The 20,885-nt window shown below is 39.2% G+C and overlaps 2 protein-coding genes across 5 annotated transcripts in view; one reads left to right on the forward strand and one right to left on the reverse strand.

Annotated features, from left to right (window-relative positions):
• Positions 1 to 15,444, forward strand: part of ADAT1 (adenosine deaminase tRNA specific 1) — a 22,321-nt gene extending 6,877 nt beyond the window's left edge. For 2 of the 4 annotated variants that reach the window (XM_063410444.1, XM_063410443.1), the window contains 5 exons: positions 907 to 1,052; positions 2,327 to 2,380; positions 3,327 to 3,426; positions 7,020 to 7,106; positions 10,913 to 15,444. In XM_063410444.1, coding sequence (XP_063266514.1) covers positions 907 to 1,052; positions 2,327 to 2,380; positions 3,327 to 3,426; positions 7,020 to 7,106; positions 10,913 to 11,045 — 520 coding nt within the window. In that variant the 3' untranslated portion in view covers positions 11,046 to 15,444. The remainder of the gene's footprint in view (positions 1 to 906; positions 1,053 to 2,326; positions 2,381 to 3,326; positions 3,427 to 7,019; positions 7,107 to 10,912) is intronic. The other 2 variants (XM_063410445.1, XM_063410446.1) reach the window with 2 other exon arrangements.
• A 147-nt stretch (positions 15,445 to 15,591) lies between these two features.
• GABARAPL2 (GABA type A receptor associated protein like 2) lies at positions 15,592 to 20,744 on the reverse strand. The gene is made up of 5 exons (XM_063410455.1): positions 20,574 to 20,744; positions 20,208 to 20,263; positions 18,128 to 18,300; positions 16,505 to 16,598; positions 15,592 to 15,775 (listed from the first exon to the last, which is right to left on the reverse strand). Exons 1-4 carry the CDS (start codon positions 20,605 to 20,607, stop codon positions 16,508 to 16,510), a joined length of 354 nt encoding a protein of 117 aa, XP_063266525.1. The 5' UTR covers positions 20,608 to 20,744; the 3' UTR covers positions 15,592 to 15,775; positions 16,505 to 16,507.
• Between the last annotated feature and the right edge of the window lie 141 nt (positions 20,745 to 20,885).

The following is a 20,885-nucleotide window of genomic DNA, read 5'->3' on the forward strand; positions in this document are numbered from 1 at the left end:
ATCAGTAGAGTAGAGCAGTAGAGAAGAGTAAGTGGATTTGGGCAGAAGAAAAAAAACAGGGAGCTGAAACATTCAGTGGCAGTTACTAGACCAGTTCATATGAAATACGAAGTAATAACTCCTTTTCTCTACACTCCTGCATGCTTCTAGAATGATTATAAAAGAGGTCATCAGTCTGTTAATGGAGAAGCTCTACTTACATACCTGGTGGAGCTTTCTGTATAATTCTTTCCTCGTTATGTAACATGTAACAAGAATTTGCCTAGCCTTGTTAGTCCTAGTGCAGTCAGGCACTTTTTCAGACTATTGCATCTGACAGTGTGAATCTCAGTCTTAATTCCTGCTCTGTGTAAATATTGTAGTGATTAAACACATGCTGTTTTTTCCTCATATGATGCTAATGTCATTCATTATGCAATGGTAGTTTAGGGTAACAAAGATAGGATTATACATGGAACTGTAAGTATATTCTGTATGTTTTTAGGCTTTGATTATAAACCTTTAGGCCCATAAAACAATTCCCAATGCAATGCAGTTGACTATGTAAATATTTGATGATGTTTATTGTTCTTTGTGATTGCAGAAGTATATTGCAGTTTTTTGTCCTGCATACTTAATTGATTATAATAGCTTTTAACTAGAACTTTGTAAAAATCAGTTCATCATATTTTTTTTTAGGATGAGATGGTCTTAATAAACTAATGTGGCTTTGGCGTTTTATTTAATAAATATTGTTTGAAGGGAAAAATACCTCCAAACCTCCTTGTCTCACCTATATAACTCATGTTCAATTCTGGTTTAATGTAAAACAAATGTTTTTTAGATAATGAAGTGAAATTGTGCAAAATAATCTTGTTTGGGAAGAACATACTGAAAATCACCTGCATTTTTCTGTGTTTACTTTAGGTGTCAGCATATCTCATCTTTACCAGATGGTTTTTTCACTCAGGAGGTTAAGCTGCTGCAATCAGATCTTCAATTTGAACATAGCCGTCAGGCAATTCAGGAAGTTCATACTAACAGCAAAACAAAACTTGTTCCTTGCAGTGCAGGTGAGTTAAGTTGGGGTAGTTGCTTAACTGTGTGCAGAAGTCTGAATAAAAATGAGGTGGGTTTGGCTGTTTGGAAATCAAACATCATTCCTGCCAGTATACTAGCAGCAAAGTGTGAAAAGCAAGAATTTCATTTCAGGTCATGACTTAATTGTTAATAGTATTTGTCTCAGCCTCTAGTTTCCAGTAGGGAGTTTTCAGACTGAATAAACACTTGGTTGATGTCATGAAGAATTTATAATCTAAACACAGACAGAAAATAATCAGGGGAAACAAAAGTTGAGTACAAGAAGGAAACAAAAGACTTCTTGTTTCAGTTGGTTCTGCATTCTCCTTGGTAATGAACAAAAGATTTGTCATGCTGAGTTATGTTTGTAATTGCTGCAAAGATCTGTGAATGAAGAAAGAATACAGAGTAGTATAGTGTAAAAATTGTTTTGATAGATATTCCGGGCATGGCATTTTTTATTGTGGTGATGAGTGAGTTCTTAAATCTCAATGTAATCCAGCAACATTGTCTCATTTGGAAAAAAAAAAAAAGGGAACTGCCACTCTATGTGCATGGTTAAGCAGTTTCCTTAACTTGGACATGCCTGACTTCTGCTGTTGTATAATTTTCTGTCTGAACCAGAACTAGAAGTTTTTCTATTACAATAGAGCTAACAATAAAATAGAATGGAGACAAGGGGTTCCCTAATGGCATTCACATCAATTAAATGGGAGTTTACAAGTGCCAGGAAGGAAAATACTTTAATTTTGTGAGATGGGAAACAAATTTCATTATTGAAAAATAGTGCCAGTTGAGTTAGCAAAAAAGGCCTGAAAGCAGCTGTGATTAAATTCAGTATATGTCTTTCTTGCTGTACACTTCTCAGGTCATTCGTTAAATAAAGATGAATGATGCTTTAGCACGCTTTTTTTATGCCAGGTGGTTTCTTTTCTTGAAGGAATAAAAATCAGAATAAACCCAAAATCTAGGGCTGTTACACAAAGTATTGAAAGATGCTTGATAGGAACATTTCAGCTGTTATTTTAAGAGAATATCTGTTATATTTAGTGCTTTGAAGTTTGAGGTAATTATCAAAAAGTGAAAAAATGGAGAATGTTTTAATTTTTAAGTAACTTTGTATCTGCTTGTCAGAAACAGATACCCTCTAACCCGGTGATTTTTAGATATTTCACATGGGAAGGATTTAATACCAGTCACATGTATCTAATGTTACTTCATGTTTCAATTACTTTTCATGTTTCATAAATACATTTCAATATTTCAGATACACAGGATTGTAATTTAGTAGAGCGATACAGCATTTTACCTGAATCACTGTGTAAGTACAATTGGCACTTAGCAGAATACAATTGCAGCATACAGCTGAATTCTGATACAAGGATGAGTAGCATAAGCAGACTGAGCATCTTGAATAACAAGATCTTCAAAGTGAATGCATGTGCAACTGTTTTGCCTGTTAGGAAGACAGAGAAGAGGGAGAATTTAGGAAACAGAAGCTGTCTCTTGGTAATAGAAGTTGAAGAACCTGCTATTATGCTGTGGAGGGACAGATTGGACATGTCAGTTTCTGTTCACATACTGCTGATGCTTTGCTCATTACTTAGAAATTGTAAGGTATGGTATGCAGAGTTTCAGCATTAAGTAGATTATAGTATGAGATGCTTATGAAGTTCTCAAAGATTTGGGGTAGAGTTTAAGGCTGCTGGCACTTGCTATCTCTTTCAACAAATTACTTTTATTTGACTGCTAGCTAATAATATTTTTAAAGTAAAGTCTACAAATATTTGGTGTATGTCAGTTATCAAACATGAAACTACTTAGGGTACACAATAAAGTAATAGACAATAAATTAAGAAGGAAAACAGAGTGTCCTAGGGTGACTGATGCAAGCAGTTTAGGGCAATATTTCAAAGCCTGATGTAAAAATAAGCCGTCTAACTTGGAAATTTCTTCATGCATTGTCCAGACAGGATGCACAAAAGAAAACAGAATCCCCCTAAGAAATGGAGAATTACAAAGCTGAAGGCCAGATGTTTAGAGGCATGGATTGTTAAAGGATCTAATTAAGATGAAAGCTCTGTGTGTGTTTTCATATTTTTAAATTGAACATTCTTTTAGATACTGGAATTCTGGCCCTAGAAAACCGTGGTCCTCTTAGTTTGAATTATTTTGGGAAGCAATACATGAACAAATAAAAGGAAACTGTTAAGTTCTGCTTTTGTGATAAGAGCATCTTCCTTTGTTCATAACGATTTCTTCTACAGCTATCAGCTGGAGTGCAGTCCCTGAGCAACCTCTGGATGTCACCTCAGATGGCTTCCGCCAGGGAACAACAAAGAAGGGGATTGGGAGCCATCAGAGCAGGTGTGAGGGTGTTGTAATATCTAGACACGTTTTATTTGTTAGCTTACATGCCTTTGTCAGCTCATGTGATGTTGTCAGAGCAGGAGGAAATGTAGAGAATTGTGAAGAAGGGGGAAGGTAGAGAGCAGGGGAAAAGGAAGAGATGCTGTGTAAGGGAGAGAGAGCAGTTGGAATAATGAAAGTTAAATGAGAATTAACAAGTTTATCCTTATTTCTTTCTCACCGTTGAGAACATAGTAGATAACGGTGGCAAGGGACTGGAATCAGTTTTTATTAAAAGGATGTTTACTGTTGAAGGAAACAATTTTTGCTTTGTATTTTTTTTTTTGGTTCATGACAGTGAGGGAAATCTGGGCACTGCATGTTCTCTTTCTAGAGATTACCTTTTCTTTAATAGTCTGGCCAGCTGTCCTGGATGTATGATCATTAAAAGTGTAGCTTTGAAACATAACTTTCTGCCTTAAAGTTTGAAAATGTGTTGAAATGATGGCAGCACATTCCTAACATGAATATGTCACCTTTCCAGCTGTCATCTTGGCATTGTGCTCTTTAAGAAATCCTCTATCAACAATCATAGTTTAAAGAAATAGTTACATATTTTTCTTGAGGTTGAGAGGAATTATTCATAAGCATCTGCAGACAAATTTCTCCATCTCTATGTTATCTTCATTTTAGGTAAGGTGGCCAAAATTATCCTTGTTTGTGGAAATTCAGCTTTTGATGATTGGGGTTCGTGTTTGAGCTGTTGGCTGATTATAATACCAATTTATCAGTGGTCATATTGCTCATGTTTCCCAGACTTTTCTGGGAGGATGATGACAATCCTGACAAGGGGTGAATAGCATAATAAATACAGCTTAGCTAGTTCTTATGGAGAATTTATTCATATGCCTGCAAGTTGCATATTCTGAGCTTCTTGAAGTTAGACCTGATTTGACTGAAGTTTATCCTGGTTTATCCTAGTATTTCCAAATTTTCAGTGGAAAGAAGAGGACTGGGAACTTTGTGGTTTGTGACTAGTATCGGTCTGCAGTATTGCTGATGCACAGGCGACTTAGTGCATCTTTTAAGACAGGCTCCATGTGGACTGTAGAATATTTATTTTTAATATGCAGAATGTCAGTATTCCAGAAGACACCTGAAAGATCAAACAAACCAGCTAACCCGTTTTTCTCAGTAGGCTTAAATTTGTTACATAGCATTTGTGCATCAGCTCTAAAACTTGAGAGCCATCTGCTAGCTGACAATTAGCACAACAGTGGAAGAACTCAATTACTGTTGAAAGATCCTCTTCTCAACATGTGCTTGAAATTCACTAAAACTTTCAAAAGTTATTACAGCCTACAAGGCTATGTAATTAGAAACATCTCATTTCCTTCAGAAATCAGGATTAAAAACAATCTCAACAAAAAAGTAAACTATTTACACTTTTGAGGTAAACAGTCACAAAAGGAACTTTTATAGTGAAAACAAGGAGTTTACAGCCTTATTGGGACTGATGGTGCTTAATAATAAACAAGATTTGTATTTCTACATTCTTTTTCCTCTCAAGGAATCTCAGGGTGATTGCTGGGAAGTGTTGTTTGAAGTTTTTCTCCCCCTTCAGTATGTTAGATAACATTAAATACCAAGGAAGATAAAGCTGACTGACTAAAAAGAATTTGTAGGTAAATGTCTGGTATGTGTTTCTGTTAATGCTTAATTAACTAAATCATCAAAAACTGCAAGATGAAATTTTGTCATTTTAACTTGAATATTAAATATTAAATTGAATATTAACTTGGATAATAAAGAGCATCTTTGCACGCTGTCATCACCAGCAGGGCTCTGTTTTAGGGCCAGTGCTTTTCAGCATCCTAATAAATAACTTGGATGCAGAACTCAAAGGTACACGAAGTAAGATTTGCAAGTGACAGGAAATTGGAAGAAGCTGACGACTTCCTTGAAAGAACACAGGCCCTGCAGGAAGATCTGGACAAATAACAGAGTTGGGCAATCACCAGCCATATGAAGTTTAACAAAGACAAATGGCAGTTTTTGCACATGGCACAGAGTGACCCCGCATGTATATAGGACAGACTGGGGAATGAGAGGCTGGAAAGCAGGGCCACGGAAAAGGGACCTAGGGGTCCTGACTGATGGCAAGTTGGATATGAGTCAGCAGTGCCCTGGCAACCAGGAGGGCCACTCGCATCCTGGGGGGCGTCAGGCCCAGCATTGCTGGTGAGGTGAAGGGAGGGAATTGTCTCCACCCTGCTCCACACTGGTGTGGCCTCACCTCCTGGAGCAGTTCTGGGCACAGGAATATAAGAAGATAAAGCTGTAAGCATTCAAAGCGGGAGTGGGGGGCATGAGGATGATGAAGGGTCTGGAGGGGAAGCCCTACAAGGAGCAGCTGAGGTCACTTGGTTTGTTCAGCCTGGAGAAGGGGAGACTGAGGGGAGACCTCACAGCAGGCTACAGCTTCCTTGTGAGGTGACACAGAGGTGCAGGCACTGTTCTCTGCTCTCTCGTCACCAGTGATAGGGCCTGAGAAATGGCTGGAGCTGTGTCAGGGGTGGTTTAAGCTGAACATTAGGAAGAAGTTCTTCACCCAGAGGGTGGTCAGGTGCTGGAACAGGCTCCCCAGGGCAGTGGTCACAGTGGTCGGAGTTCAAGGAGCATTTGGACTATGGTCTCAGGCACATGCTGGGGTTATTGGGGTTTTTCTGAGCCAGGAGTTGGACTTGATGATCCTTGTGGAGACTCTGTGATACTATGCCATTTCTGATGTTCTTAAAATACATGCTAGCAACATTGGAAGAGGTTTTTTTAAAATTTATTTTCAGTGTTTCTGGAGAATCAGCTTGCACTTGTTGAAGAAGTGAATCAGTCATTGTTAAGACAAGTATGCAAAGATAAATAAATAGGGGAAACAGCTGGGCCGTTCAAAACCAAACTACACTTTATAAACAGTGATTCTGTTTGTCATGTCTTTGGGGAAATAGAAGGGCTCAAAGCTCATAGATGTATATTATATCTTCTAAAGATCTTCTCAAACTTTGACTCACTCTATTTTTTGATGAGCCTCTTTGTATTTAACTGCCCTGCAGCTGTTGCTGAATGTGTCCTCGTTACCATTGTGAAAACGTCAGCATTGTTCCAGATATTTCTGCTCCTTCTTTTATTTATTTTGAATAATACAAAATTAACCTGTTTCAAGAAGGCTTTGAAGTCTCTCTGCTTGTTTGATCTGTTCTGGGACTAGTCCTTCTGGCTAAACCTTACTGCAGCAGTGCAGTTTCACACAGATAACAGTGTGATATTAAAATGTTCATTCTGCAAACTCGTGCTGGCTGGGAGAATAGGGGCAGTGCAGCTCTTTGTCAATATAGCATTTAAAACTAATGGAAAAGGCAGGTGGGCAGTTTAGATGGGGTAGGAAAAGTTTAATGATAGAGAAGTTTTTACATTCTTTGAGAAGTGAACATAATGCTTTCTATCAAAAATGTTTTGCTGGGATGTGCTGCTGTGAGCTGCTGTAAGGTGGAGTGAATTTATGATTTTTTTTTCCATCAGAATTTCTAATTTTTTTTTTTTTTTTTAAATATCAGATCCAAAATCTGTAAAGTGGAACTCTTCCATAAATTCCAAAAGCTGGTGACAAGTATTTCACAAGAAGATCTACCAGACACTCTACGGTAAAGACATATCATTGCCTTTAGAAGAGTGAATTTATATTAATGAAACTGAAGAATACTGTGATGATACAGTATCTGCTCCTGAATCTTATTTTAGATAAGTCCATTGTTAAACTTTGATACTTGAAAAATGTGGAAAGAGACACAAGATGAGGAAGTAGTATCTTCTTTGAAAACTTGAGTTATTAGATCAGCTGCCAGCAGCTGTCTGCCCTTGGTGGTATTCAAACTGCATTCCAAGATTGCCATGGAGTTATTGGTAACCAGTTGGTGTTCAGTAATTCTATCAAATTCCACTTCTTTGATTCCCAAGAAGGAAGAGTTTGAGAAAAAAACCCTTTTTTCTTCTTTTTTTTTTTTTAGTCTAGGTTAAAATGAGTTTTCATCTTACCATACAGTGGAGTAAGAGCTAGTACAGTGAGATAGTGTATAGGACTCTTTCTGCACTGCATATGTTGCATAAACAGAGACCTTCTGGGAAGAAAATTAAGCAGCTTTTTTCTGAGGAAGCCATAATTGGAATTTTCCGTTACATTATTAAAAACAAATCTGGTTTATCAGTTAATTACTTGCAGTAATCATCCAGTATGGCATAGTATTAGGTGCATTATGTATTTGGTGCTATATTATAAAGCAAAGCATAGTTTCACATGTACAGAAACTTAGTTCTCTTTGGCTTCTCTTTGGAGTTCTCTTTGGAGATTCTGGGAGATGTAGAAGGTTCCAAACCCATTGCCACGGAAGGTTTATTTTATTTTAGACTTACTTCCAGATATAATTTCACCAGCTTTAGGATGCAGTTATCCCAACTCTTGACCCAGTTTAATTTCTTGTTGCTGCTGATGGTGATGGTTCCACAACAGTTCTCTGCTGGTGCTGGCTGTAGATTACTGTTTTCTCCTTTGTATCAGTAGCACTTCTCCAATCTCACAATGAGCCAGTTCAGCTAGGTAATGTGGCTGAAAACAATTTCCTTGTCTTCTGTGTGTTCTCTCGGACTAATGAACTTAACTGGCCAGTGGAAATCTGAAACAGATAAAACCCATGCCAAGGAAGTAGGAGGCATATGTGACTGTAATCAGGTGAGATAGGCCATTTGAGCTTTTCATGGTACTAAGACAGAATACGCAACAAACTTAGCCAAAGTAAGTGCACCTTGGATCTTTAATTAATGGATCTTGCTTGCTTTTGAGTTTTGTTGAATTAAAGATTGCAGTTACCTTCTGTGTATGTAGAAGTGTCTTATAACTGTTTCAAAGTTTTGATGTCAACATGGACCATGTTACTGCTGAGATGCTTCTATAAGTAGGGATACTTTGTCCTTAAATCAGTTTGAAATAAAAAATTTTTAGCCTCTTTTGGGTGGGAGTTTGTCCACACTCGTTTAGCCATCATAATTTCCTCAAAACGGATTGTGAACTTGTGCATTGTTGGGTAGGTGACTCATGATCACATGATGCTTACATAAAGTCACTTCACCTCAGGGCTTTTCTAGACCATTGGCTTTGTCATTTCCTTTAACTTTTTTGTCCTCTACTGTTTTTTGGTCTGGGCTTCTTCTCACAAAGTCCAGCTGATTCACAGATGTGACCTTGTTTTTATGCTGTACAAACTCTATTTATACAGTAGAGGTGCTAGCTCACTAGTCAGCTTGTGCAGCTGATTGCTTTTGAAGCCTTTTGTTTGTCCTCCTCTTCACTTAAAAAGCAAAACTAAAAAATGTCTTTGTGTTGCTGTGTTTTTCATCTTCCCTTTTCCTTTCTACACCATATTCTGATGGTTTGATTTATCTTTCCCCCTTGGAGTCTGAGTTTGAGTGAACTTCAGATAAGAGATCTTACACCCTCAAATTGCTTCTTTAAACTTCTGTGTATTTAGCTGTTAGCCAGTTTTGTATTTTCTTCACATTCAAATGTATCTTGTTATCTGTTCCCACAAATGGTTGGCTCTAAAGCTGTGCTGTAACCCAGTTTCCTTTCTCCACTTTGACCCTAAGTTCTTTCCCTGACTCTTCTAGTCCACTTCTGTGTTTCTTACCTCCCATCTTTTCTGCTCCATCAAGGAAAGCTCATTGTGTAGCACTTTCAAAATTGCTGAACAGCTTGTTTTGTAGTTTGTAGGGTATATTAGGACAAGGGTTATTCTTCATGTAACCCTGTCTTCATTTAGTTTTTCCACTGTCAGACTTAACAACTGGGGAATTTAAAGCTTTACATGGAACTGATTCTGATGTTCTTTATTTTTTTCTTGGTGGTGACTTGTCATGACTTCTCTTGTCATACAGTGGCATCCACCATAGAGGGTCTCCAGGCATTGCTATTTGTACAAGGTGTGGCTTGCTGTATGGCCCTTTGTCTGAATCTAAGGGAGACTTTGTAAAATAAACCTGCCCTGACTTTCTTGTTGGGCTTGTTAAATGAATAACTAATCCTCTTTTCTTCTCTTAAACTGTAGTCAGGAGCCATCACAATGAAGATTGTACTATTACTCTTTCTTCCTGCTGAGTTCGCAGTATGGAGGATTCCAGTTTCAGATCTAGTACTGATAATGGGGTTCTGTGACCATTCCACTGGCCAGGTGGGGGGAAAGTTCTAGTGTGGCCCTTACATGAGACTTTCGAGAGCAGCTCAGAGGTTAGTTTCATAGAGCATGATTAATGTGAAAGAGGTGGAGAAAACAAAATGGATTGGCTGTGATAAGAGTGCAGGGTAGTTTTTTTTAAGAGACTGTATCTCCCATATTCAGCAATGGCATAGACAGGTTCTCCACTCTTGCACCTTTCTGAACACAAGGTTTGAAGGATAGATAATATGGCTTGCTTTGTATGTCACAGTATTTTAGGAATAAATTTATAGCAGAATGCTGAGTGCCTCAAGCACAGCTTCTGATAGTCTGCTGTTATGGTGGAGCTGTGGGGTTTTTTTGGGGTGATCATAATTGCCTTTGAGCATGAAAGCCTGTTTTAGAAGTTAGTGCAGTGGTTCCCTGACTTCACAGATTAGGATTCCTGTAGTAGTTTGGCTCTTCCTCTTTCCTGGTGAAGGTCATGTTGCCCATGATCTTCCCTTCACATTGGGTTTAATGTATAAACATTGTATATCACATGTGGCTGACAGATGTGTTGGCAAAGGAAGATAAAAGAGGTTGGGAATGGAATGCAAGGAAAGGAAAAAAAACTTGATGAAATTGTCTTACAGGCACTTGTGTTCAGATACTGTAGACCTGAATATCTCTATTGTGGAAATCATAGGTACAATGTACTCAGCAGAGTGACAATCTTCTGCTGAGATTGTGGGGCATAGTCGCTACTTAAGGAAGAGGAATAACACCAAAGTTGATGAGTCTCTTTTGCTTTAGTGAAAACCAGATTATTTTCTCCTTTGTCTCATTCTTCCACATTAGTTTTTTGTTGGAAAAGAAAAACTGTCCAGTTCATTCTGTCCTTTTTCCTTACAGCCAGTTTTCTAGCACACTAAATAAGGCTACTTCCACCCAACTCAAAGCACCCTAGCCACCTTTTCAGCTTTGCTTCAGCATTTTTTTTGCTGTCAGAGGTTTTCTGTAAACTGTGGTCACACAGTCAAACACAGACATTTCTAGTGCTAGAAAAGTTGTTTTGCTTCCTTTTGTCTAGCTTTAGAGCCTGGACATCTCCAAGTGTCCCTAGAAGAGAATTTCACTAAGTAGCCTGGAAGAGTTCATAGGAGATCATCAGGTTCTTAGATGTTTGATTTCTTTTTTCATTTTGTGACCTCATATTCAGTAGGGTCATAGAATTGTTTTCATTTTTGTGCATTTTTTGTCAGGATGAAGACTCTAAAAACCTACTGGGACTACAAGGAAGCTGCACTGAATTATCAAGAAGCCTGGAGAGTGCTGCGTAGTCAAGCTCTGCTGGGTTGGGTCAAGAATGCCAAGGAATACCTGCACTTCACATGAGGATCCATGTGGCTGTGTGAATCCAGGAATAAGTTCTGGTCCACAGCAGATACCTCTGCAATTCAAGGGTCAGAAAAAGAAGCCCTGTAGTTTGTGTGCTGTAAAGAGACAGGAGTGAAAAGGAAAGCAATTTACAGAATACTTTCTTTTTACTGAGTTGAACCCCTCTTTTTAATGAAATATAGAAAAGGATCACTGCTGACTTAAAATTCTTAGCTGCATGAAACGATATGACTCCAAAACAAAGGAAGCAGTGATGTGCTTCCCTAGTATTTCAGGATACCAGCCATAGTCATTGCAGCGAAAGTAATGTCAACTGAAATTGAAGCAGTACTATGGAAATTTAGTGCTGCTTTTCTCTTCCTCTTCTCATAATATTGTGGTCGTTTTTCTGTTGCTGGGGCAACCCTAATGTATAGTAAGTAATACTTTCATAACTCGGAGCTCTTGTCTGGTGCCTGGAAGAATTTTCTGTGTCCCCCAGCTTCATTGCTTCTAACTGGAAAAACTAGTTCTGTTAAAGTGCCTTTTTTTTCTGGGAATCCTTCATATATGCTGCTGTTTACTAAACATAGCCACAGGTATCGCCACAGCAGAAGCAAAAGCACTGGGGAGGAGTCTGTGTCAAATAATACCACTTATTATATCCCATGCATCTCGGTTTCAGGACTTTGCCAGATAACCTTTCAACTGCTCTGCTTCTGTAGGCAGGAAAGAAAACTCCTGAATGACTTGGTTCAAATTGGCCAGGCAAACATTTACCTGCTTTTAAGTGTTTCAAGCACTGTCCATCTCCCTGCCCCACTGTGGGAAATGGCCAGTTAAAAGCAGAAACGCCTCAGCCATTTATGTCACTGTTCCTTGTGTTCATTAATAGCCTGGCAAAGGTGGAGATGCTTTGGGGAGTATTGCAAGTTGTCTCTGGCATGTCTCTTCTAGTCTCTTTGTCATTATGCTTTATTACCAACTATCATCTGCATGGCAAGAGTCAACATTGTGAGCAGTTGTGGAGGAAGCAGCATGTAATCCTCCTAAAGCCTCCTGTCCCAATTACTGCCTTTCGTGAAGAATTTCAAGACTGTGTAACTGCTACTGAGCACATTCCCCTTTTATATTTTTCTCTTGTAAACCACAATTCATAAAATATTTGGACAAGGCAATGGCAGGATGAAAGAAGTGGATAATTTAGAAATTAAAAATTCTTCAGTGATTTGAATTTTTTTTGTTCTTTCACATCCTGTAGTTTTGGATTTGAAAAGTGGCCACAGCGGTTTTCCAAACAGCCTTTGCTGTCATCCTACTGAGATACATATGGGACCAAACAGTGTACATCACGTTACAGTCTGAGAATCGATAGCAGCAAATCTTTTTTACTTCACACTTAGGTTGACTTGTCAAGTAAGAATAGTTCTCTTGTTGAAGAAGTAACAACTTGAATTGTGTGTGTATATGCCCATTCTCTCAAATCCTGCACTAACATGCAGAAATACCGGTTGTATTGGTGAGGAGGAAGTGGTTTTATGTGTTTGTAGAGGGCAAGGGATTATGGAGATTAGGGACTTGCAGTAGTCATCAGAGGATAAAAAATGGCCAGATCCCATTGCACATGGACTACAGGGTGAACTGCTGAGGATAAATGGTAGCTATTCCTGTAATTGAGCAAGTAGCATTCCAAGGGCAGAATTCTATAGTGTACCTAAAGAGCTGTCAGTAGATTTCTAGGTTCCTGAAATTTACCTTTGTTCTTCGCTGAAATCTTGGAGAAACTATTAACTTACCATACCTAGTTTCCCCTAGTTAATCAACAATGTCAGCAGTGAACCTGCTGACCAGACTGGAATGTTCCCATTTCCTATCCAGCTGCAATATTAAAATGGGTTACATAAGACTAGTTCTGTATTCTTGCATCAGTTTTCAGATAAGCAGTTATATGGTTTAAATTCTTAACTTACTTCTAAAATTTGAGCCTGGCTATTAGGATTGTTCCTTGTAAGATTTTTTTGTGCATTTCTAAAATACTTGTGAACTGCGGACTGCTGCTTTTCTGTTACTTGTCAGGTTTAAAAGTAGTTTTTGAGGTGCTGAACACTGATGCTAAGCTCACTTTTTGGATGGAGTTGAGGAGATATTTAAGCCTAGAGCAAGTCAGTGAATATGTGAAGAGAAGGAAGGAGCTGAAACAGAATAGCATTTAAAACACAGAGGGGCTAAGCCTGCAGGATCTCATCCTAAACTGGATGGCATTTCTGTGATGGAAAATCAGTATTTAGATGTTGCCTCTGTTTCATTCCAAAATGTCAGGAAATGCTGTTTGCAGTACAATGAAACTGCTCTAAAAATCAGAAGGGAAAAACAGAGAGATAAGAAAGAACAGTCTCTACTTTTGCAAAAGGTAGCGAACTAAACTTGCGTCATTGTTAGCAGGTCTTTGGAAGAGTAACTCCTGGAAGTAACAGTTGACATGTTCCAAGCCTGTATCACTCCTTTGTGTTGGGATAGCTGACACCCCAAAAAACAAAGATAGGCAAGGCACAGGAAGGACAGTAGAATGCAGAGACTCTGGTACAGGAGAGCAGAGTTAGCAGGGAGGGAAGTAGCAGGAATGAAGTGCCTGCAGTGCATGGTTACTGAGGACACGCAAACAATTGGCAGTGGGAGCCTCAGAACATAGGAGGGGCACCAAGATTCCCACCATTTGTGTAAAATGAGCACATCTGTATTACCCAGATAGGTCCTTGCCTGTCCCAAACTTGTTTGAGGACCAATGGCTCCTAATTGGCAGGACAAAGAAACTGTGATCATTGAGTGGGATGTCTTTAACAGCATCACTATCACAGACATCATTCTGTTTTCAGTCATAATAAGAAGGCAGGACAGACTGCCTGCTTATCTTTAAGGAAGTCAAAACCAGAGCATAGAAACAAGTGGTTTTGTCGAAGGGTAGGAGTAATCAATCTGTTTGACCTTGAGGCTGCAGTTCCATGAGAGCGGATGCTAGCATTCCACTGTCTTTGGAAAAGCAAGGGTTTGATCTTCACAGTGTGCTTCCACTGCTCACCATAACACTGTCTGGAAGGCTTACTGATCTCAATACATTCTGAGTAAACTGAAGACTATTTATATTACTGTATTTGTAGCAAAACAAACCACGAGTCCAAAACAAGATGTAGCCTTTCACTAGGAGTTAAAAGACCTCTGCAATAAATCCATTAAACACTAGAGGAAAGGAAGAGCTAGGGTTGTGCCACTGAGGGCAGGAGAATTCTGTTGGCAAGGAGGAAAGAAAGGTGTTGGGAGTTCTTTCTCTCAGACTGTCTAATAATGTCATAAGAGGGCTGCAGCAATGATAGGTACGTAATATATACAACTAACATAAATACATGTAGAAGCAAGATAATTTTTGAAAAAAGACCATCTAAATGGTCTAAATTTGTCCTGAATACTAAATGTTTACTGAATGCTAAATTCATCCAGTACTAGTTTACCTATATTGAAGATGACATTTCAATTTAGTTTAAAGATAACTGACATAGAAGTGTTGCTGTAGGAATACTGAGGTATTAATTTTTTGTTCCGTGCATAAATTGAAGGGTTAACAGAAAATGAAGATCATGCAGGATCAAATGCTTTATATAATTTGACAAGAGTGTATTATCTAAAGAGATGCATTTCACCTACGTATTTCAAAAGGAAACCTCTTGATGTTTTATTGCCATTTCAAGTGTAAATGCAGACAAACAGTGAAGTTACTGCTGTAGAATATTTATCCTTACATTTTCTGGAACAACTTTCATGTCTGGGCTCTTAAATCTAAACTAATAAATACAGAGATGTTAAAGAGAGATGTTATGTGGGGGTTTTAGGGGCTTATGAAAGGTATCCAAAAGTTACCTCAATCCCATCTTCCCTTGCTTTTAAGATACATCTATTTGCTACCATGTGATTAACTTTATCTTGCATTTTTAAGTGTTTCATACTCCTCTGTTAATAGCTAAGAAAAAAATATTACTTGATAACTAACGAAAAACTGTAAAGTTTCAGCATAAAGGAAACAGAACATTTTCCAGTAATCAAAGGTAATTTTAAAAATGACTGGTAAAACCACTTTTCTTCATTCTGAATCAAAAATTCTGTTAAGAGTAAACATCAGTGTGTGAAAAGGGAGTTAGAAGTAATTCAGGATGGAAGCACTGACAGAATGTTTCCTATAGCAGTTGTTTACAATGCAGTGCTATTCTGAATAATGAAGGGCTTACTGAGATCAACAGCACATTTTCAGATGCAGTAAGCACATGCATCACAGTTACAGGGACAAGCTTCAGTAATAGGGTAGTGTCATCATTTCACAGGCTCCTATGTATGGTCACATTTTGAAATCTTTCTGCCAATACTTGTGAGTGACTGCAGAACTAAACAATTCTAGGCATAATGTATCTTTCACTGGGATTTTAGTATGAATTTGATTTAAATTTGGAAAGCAGTAAAATTCCAGTGTAACTGGGAAGTATTTAAAAAACTAGATTCTTAGGCACCACATAGTGTGTAAATGAATTAAAGCTTTTATTAGGAATCTAAACTGTATTTAGCATTTCCTTGCTGGCTTAGGAAGGTCAAAGTGATGCTACTTCTTCAACCAAGTGTTATCCTTTAATATCAGTGTGAACTCCAGCACTGCGCAATAAGGTCAATTAGCTGGTTTTTCCACCCTCTCCCACAAAATCCAAGGGCACCTGTAAATAGAAGTAGCTGTGAGATAGGGTAGCTCTGAAGGTATTGGTTTTGAAACCTACAAAGAGCTCCTTGTTTCTTCCTGGTATAATCAGCCACACACTAAAATTTGAGAAGCTGTACAATGTCTAGTAAGTAACAGCAGCAGCTATATAGCATCTAGTAAATGTGATGAGTAACTTTCTGGCTGAAATGAAGGTAAAGAAATGACAGCACTGCCTGTTTGTGACAGGAATTTTTATTGTACTTGTTTGTTAATTGAGAAAGAGGAACATACTAGCTCAATGCAACACGATCAGCATCTTGCTCCTGGCTTTGGATAAGCTAGCAAATCCAGTGTTCCCAATACCAATTTATTGGGGTTTTTTTTCTTAAACTAACATCTCAAAACAGAATAAATGTGTGTTCTTCTCTTCATGTTTTAGTAGCCCAACTACTTTGCTTTATTATTTAATCAATGTCATCAAATGTATCCCCCCCCAAGAACTGAGGCTCTAGGAATTCATAGCCATGAGAAAAAAAAACCAAAAAACAAAAACAACCACCACAAAATCAACAAAACTTTCTTTTTATAATTTAACAGTCTAATAAAACAAGACCTAACAATATATTAAGAAATAAATCCAGTTACAAATGCATGTATAGAGAAGGAACTTCTGAGGATGTCAGAACAGAAAGTGATCAGCTATTTACAAGATACACAGCAGGGTGGTACAGTAGCCAAGACCCACCATTCAGAAACCAAATGTGTTCTCTCCACTATAGGCAACATACAAGAATCCGTCTTCATCCTTTTCCTTCTCATAAAGTTGTCCCATAGTTAAGCTGGAAAGCGAAGAAAAGAAAAACGGTTTGCTTGGCTCATGCAAGTTGACAATGTTAACAGTAAGAACCTCATATAAACAAGGATTAACAAAAGCTAAAACTTGTAAGTCTGTGTATAGGTTAAAATATAGAAAATGAGGATAAATGAAAAGCAGTTGATTCCTAAGTCAGGGAAATTATCCTGGACTCTGCAGAGTAAATTTTTTATATTTCTTAACAAATGCTTTTGTCAGAATGCTTCCTTATTTGGTTGGAAATCGGTCTCTATTTTGAAAACAAAAAGAAACCCTAGCAATTACTTGACTGGTCAACTCCTCCAGCCATCTATCTACAGATGGTTGGAGCAGTAGACATCAGTCAGGTGCACAAATAAAGCCTCCTCAGCTCACCTTTCTCCAACTTCCCAAAACTGAGAAAAGGCTAATGAACTGAAAGATGGAGACTGGATGTGAGTGACAGGGAAAACAATCATGTCATTATGCCCAAAAGCAGAGCTGGGAAGATCTGTAAGCAGTACTTGAAATGGAAGAGAATTGGTGAGTAGTAGATAGATCACCAACCCCTAACATCCTTCTCTCCTCATACAGAAGTTTATTACGTAAACTCAGCCTGTGAGATGAGCAGAACCATGAACAGATTGTGTTTTTGTTTATCAGTTAAGAAGTTACCATTTTTATATTAATATTGGATGATCAAAGTCCTTTTTTTCTAGCTGCAATGTGATATCTCATTATGAACATGTGAGAAGAAACAATGGATCTCTCTTTCCAGCTTCTAGCAATTCTATAGTACTGTTACAAAGATGACATATACGTATTTTTTACTGTTAGAAGAAAACAAGCAGAAAAGGATGGTTCTCATGGGTCCCCACTGAGTATCAGGTTACCTGGAGGGACTCTTTCTTAATACAATTAAGTATTAAGAATAATATCACATCTAAGGCATGTAAGGACATACTATTTCCTGAAATGTTACTGAAGTATCTTGTGTAGAAAGTTGTAGTAGCTGCTTCTGCTGTATTCTGTACCAGAAAACAATGAAACTTACTCCTATGTAAAAACAATGTGGAAAACCTTCCTATTGCAATTATTCTTTTTTTATAGAATAATTTTAATAAAAGAACTGGCAACTAGTCTGTAATGTTATAATTTCTTTGTAAACTGACAGGTTTTTGCTATTGAGTATTTAATGTGCAACTTTTTTTCTTATACTGAGAATCATTGTTTTTTGACATTGATGATGTACGTGTTTTGCACTCAAACAAGCGCCACAACATTGTAAATGCAAAGCTCACCCTTTTGCCATGGAAGTAAATCATAGTATATTTTTCAGTCACCTTTCCTTTCAGCCTAGCTCAAGAAAAAAGATGTTTATCAAACTCATGAGGGAAAAAAACCTTTTAGTGAGATTAAGATGTGACAAACATCTCCTAAAATCACCAAATGAGCCTCAAAGAGTAGTCTTACTGATCCTGTAATATGCACAGGCTTGCTCAAATGATTCTGGATACCAAGTGAATAGCCTCTCACCTGGATTGTGGGACAGTCTTGTCTACAAAGAGGAATATTGCCTTCTCAGATGGCAGTTGAATCCTCTTCCTGATGATCCACATGAACTGGGCCACGGTGATGTCAGACGGAACTAAGTACTTCCTCTTGTCAATATCAACAATCTGAGATCCTGAGACCTTCTCCACTATGACCTGTAAAGTGCAGGTGTGAAGGTCAGGCTGTTCAGGATTGGTATGAAAAGACAGCTTTGGTAGATGGCTTGCTCATACATGCTTACAGCAGTGAGCAGAGGGGATGAACAAAAAGGTTTCCTGACCGCAACCAAATCAGAGGTAGAACTGGCTCAACACTGTAAAACCTGATTTTACAGCTGCACTGAAACCTACATTCATATACACAATGGCTTGAAACTTCCTGTGCCTGTGTTGGGCAGTCATGAGGTAAAAAGGTGCATTATGCCTTAAAGACACCTGTCACAGGAAAGTATGCACATAACCTTTTGTACACTGACAATATGAAATCATTGCAATGTGGACCCAAAGTTGAAAATTAATCAGCAGTGTACCCTCGACACAAGTAAGGCTAACAGTGTCCTGGACTGCATTAGGCAAAGGACTGGGAGGTGATCCTCTTGATGTACTGGTACTGGTGAGGCTACCTTTGTATTCTGCTGAATTGACATTGAGAGTATTTCATCATTGCTTGGGAAATCAAAAAAATTGACTACAGGAAGGAAAGACAGCAAGATGGCCACAAACAAAACCAAACAAAAATAAACCAAACGAAAACTAACAGGTACAGGGAGAAGGATAATTAAGTACTGCTTGTGAAAAAGACTCGATGCTTATTGTATTACACAGACTGATTCTTGACAGCAAAATATAGCAGGTCAAGAAATAAAGTTTACAAGAGGTTCCAGGGTCTCCATTCCTTAGCTCTGCATTCCACTTGAAACATTAAGTTTGAAAAACACTTCTGACTATTAAATTGATACTAACTATTTGGTATAATGGTAAGCAGCTCAGTTTGAATCATCAAGCAGAAAACACATACCGGACAAAGGATTGCTGCAATTTGAGATTTAATTCCTACATCTGTCTACACTTTGCTGTCCATTCCTGATACAGCAGCATGTCATTCTGATTCACACTATGAGTTTCTGTGTTTCTTTTTCCCCTAAGGTTATCAAGGATAGTTTTGAAATGGATAAATGGATACTGTGGACATGTATGGTCATTAGGATATTGCAGTCTGTGTGTGAGGGGATAGTTAGTCAAGAGAGAACAGCATAGATCATACCAGCCTACCAGACTGCAACTGGAGAAATTCTTGTGACTAGGTGCAACTGAGCAGCAGAAAAAGTCAATGGGAATGAAGATTCTTCTTTGGGCTGTGCTAATGGAGAAGTTACTTACCAAAAAGTGAGAGGCAGGAGTGGCACGAACTGGCATGTGTCAGATGGGATGTGGGAAATTTTACACTCAAGCAAGTAAGTTGAGAATGTGAACATGTTGCTAGCTGTTATATAAGGATGTGAACTGTAGTCTTTTCAGAGACTGAAACATGGTAAAAGGGATTATGGAAGGAAGTTCATTCACTGTTTATCAGATTGGCAGGTATTAATGCAGAAAGGAGGGGTCACCACTTGCACTGGCTCTTCAATCAACAGGGTTTGCATGGGGAAATTCACCATGATGACTGGATTAGGTGTGGAATATATATAGGCATGGAATACATGAAGGGTATCATCTAACTCATTTAGCCAGGATGGAAGATGGTCAAGGTTTCAAGAGTCTTCATAGACTTTCTAAGGATCAGGCACAATCTTCAAGACAATGAAGGTGTTTGCTGGAATATAATTGCCATTAGAAGAAAGCAGGACCATGATATAAAAATCCCTGGAAAGTGTTTAGAAAGCTTATTTGTCAATATGCATTGTGGCAGAGGAGGAAATGTTGGAGTAGTTAGATGTGTTTGGGGCTTCTTTAAAACATCTAAGGACATGAAAAATGTAGGAACTCATCAGAGTGGGCAGGATGGAAACAGCTTATCCACCTCTGCCTCTACGTACTCTGTTGAAGCTGGCTTGGTTACTCACCGGGACACGGTCGGGGTATTTGGCTCGGATTTTTGCAGACTCGACACATCTGTGCTCTGTGGACAAAACTCATAATTAGTCATGGCATAGTAATAATACTGCCAGGGTCCTAGGCCGAGAGGATAGCGCCGGCAGGGCCACGAGCCTGCGGGGATGGCGACCATACTCCCGCCTCGGAGTGGGTCTCCAGCTTTTCGGGGAGACCGTCCCCGGGCATCCCAACACCCTTCGGCGAGGGCCGCCAGCGGCTGTCCGCCCACAGACAAGACGACCGCCTGGGGAAGCCGACCGCGACAGATGGCGACACGGGAGACTGAGGGCAGCGGGGCCGCTGCCAGGCAGCACCTGGTCTGGACCCACCCTTACCCAGCGCGTGGTCTTCCTTGAACATCCACTTCATGGTGCAGGCGGGCGGGAAGCGAAGCCAGAGGCGGCAAGGCCCGTGTGCAGGGGGCGGGGGCTCGTGCCGGGCCTGTCGCTGTCACGGTCCCTGTCACAACAACAGCCGCTGCTCGGCAGGCGGGACTTCCGGCTCGCCTGTTCCCCGGCAACCGGTTGAGCCGCCGCGCTTCCGGCCGGGGATCGCGGGGTGGTGCTGTGACATTCGGGCACAGAGTCACCTGCTGGGTGCGAAGCCTCCCGCAGCGCTCCCAGGGCACTCGAAACCGCTCTACAGAC

The sequence above is a fragment of the Prinia subflava genome, chromosome 13, assembly GCF_021018805.1.
Source record: "Prinia subflava isolate CZ2003 ecotype Zambia chromosome 13, Cam_Psub_1.2, whole genome shotgun sequence".
NCBI lineage: Eukaryota > Metazoa > Chordata > Aves > Passeriformes > Cisticolidae > Prinia > Prinia subflava.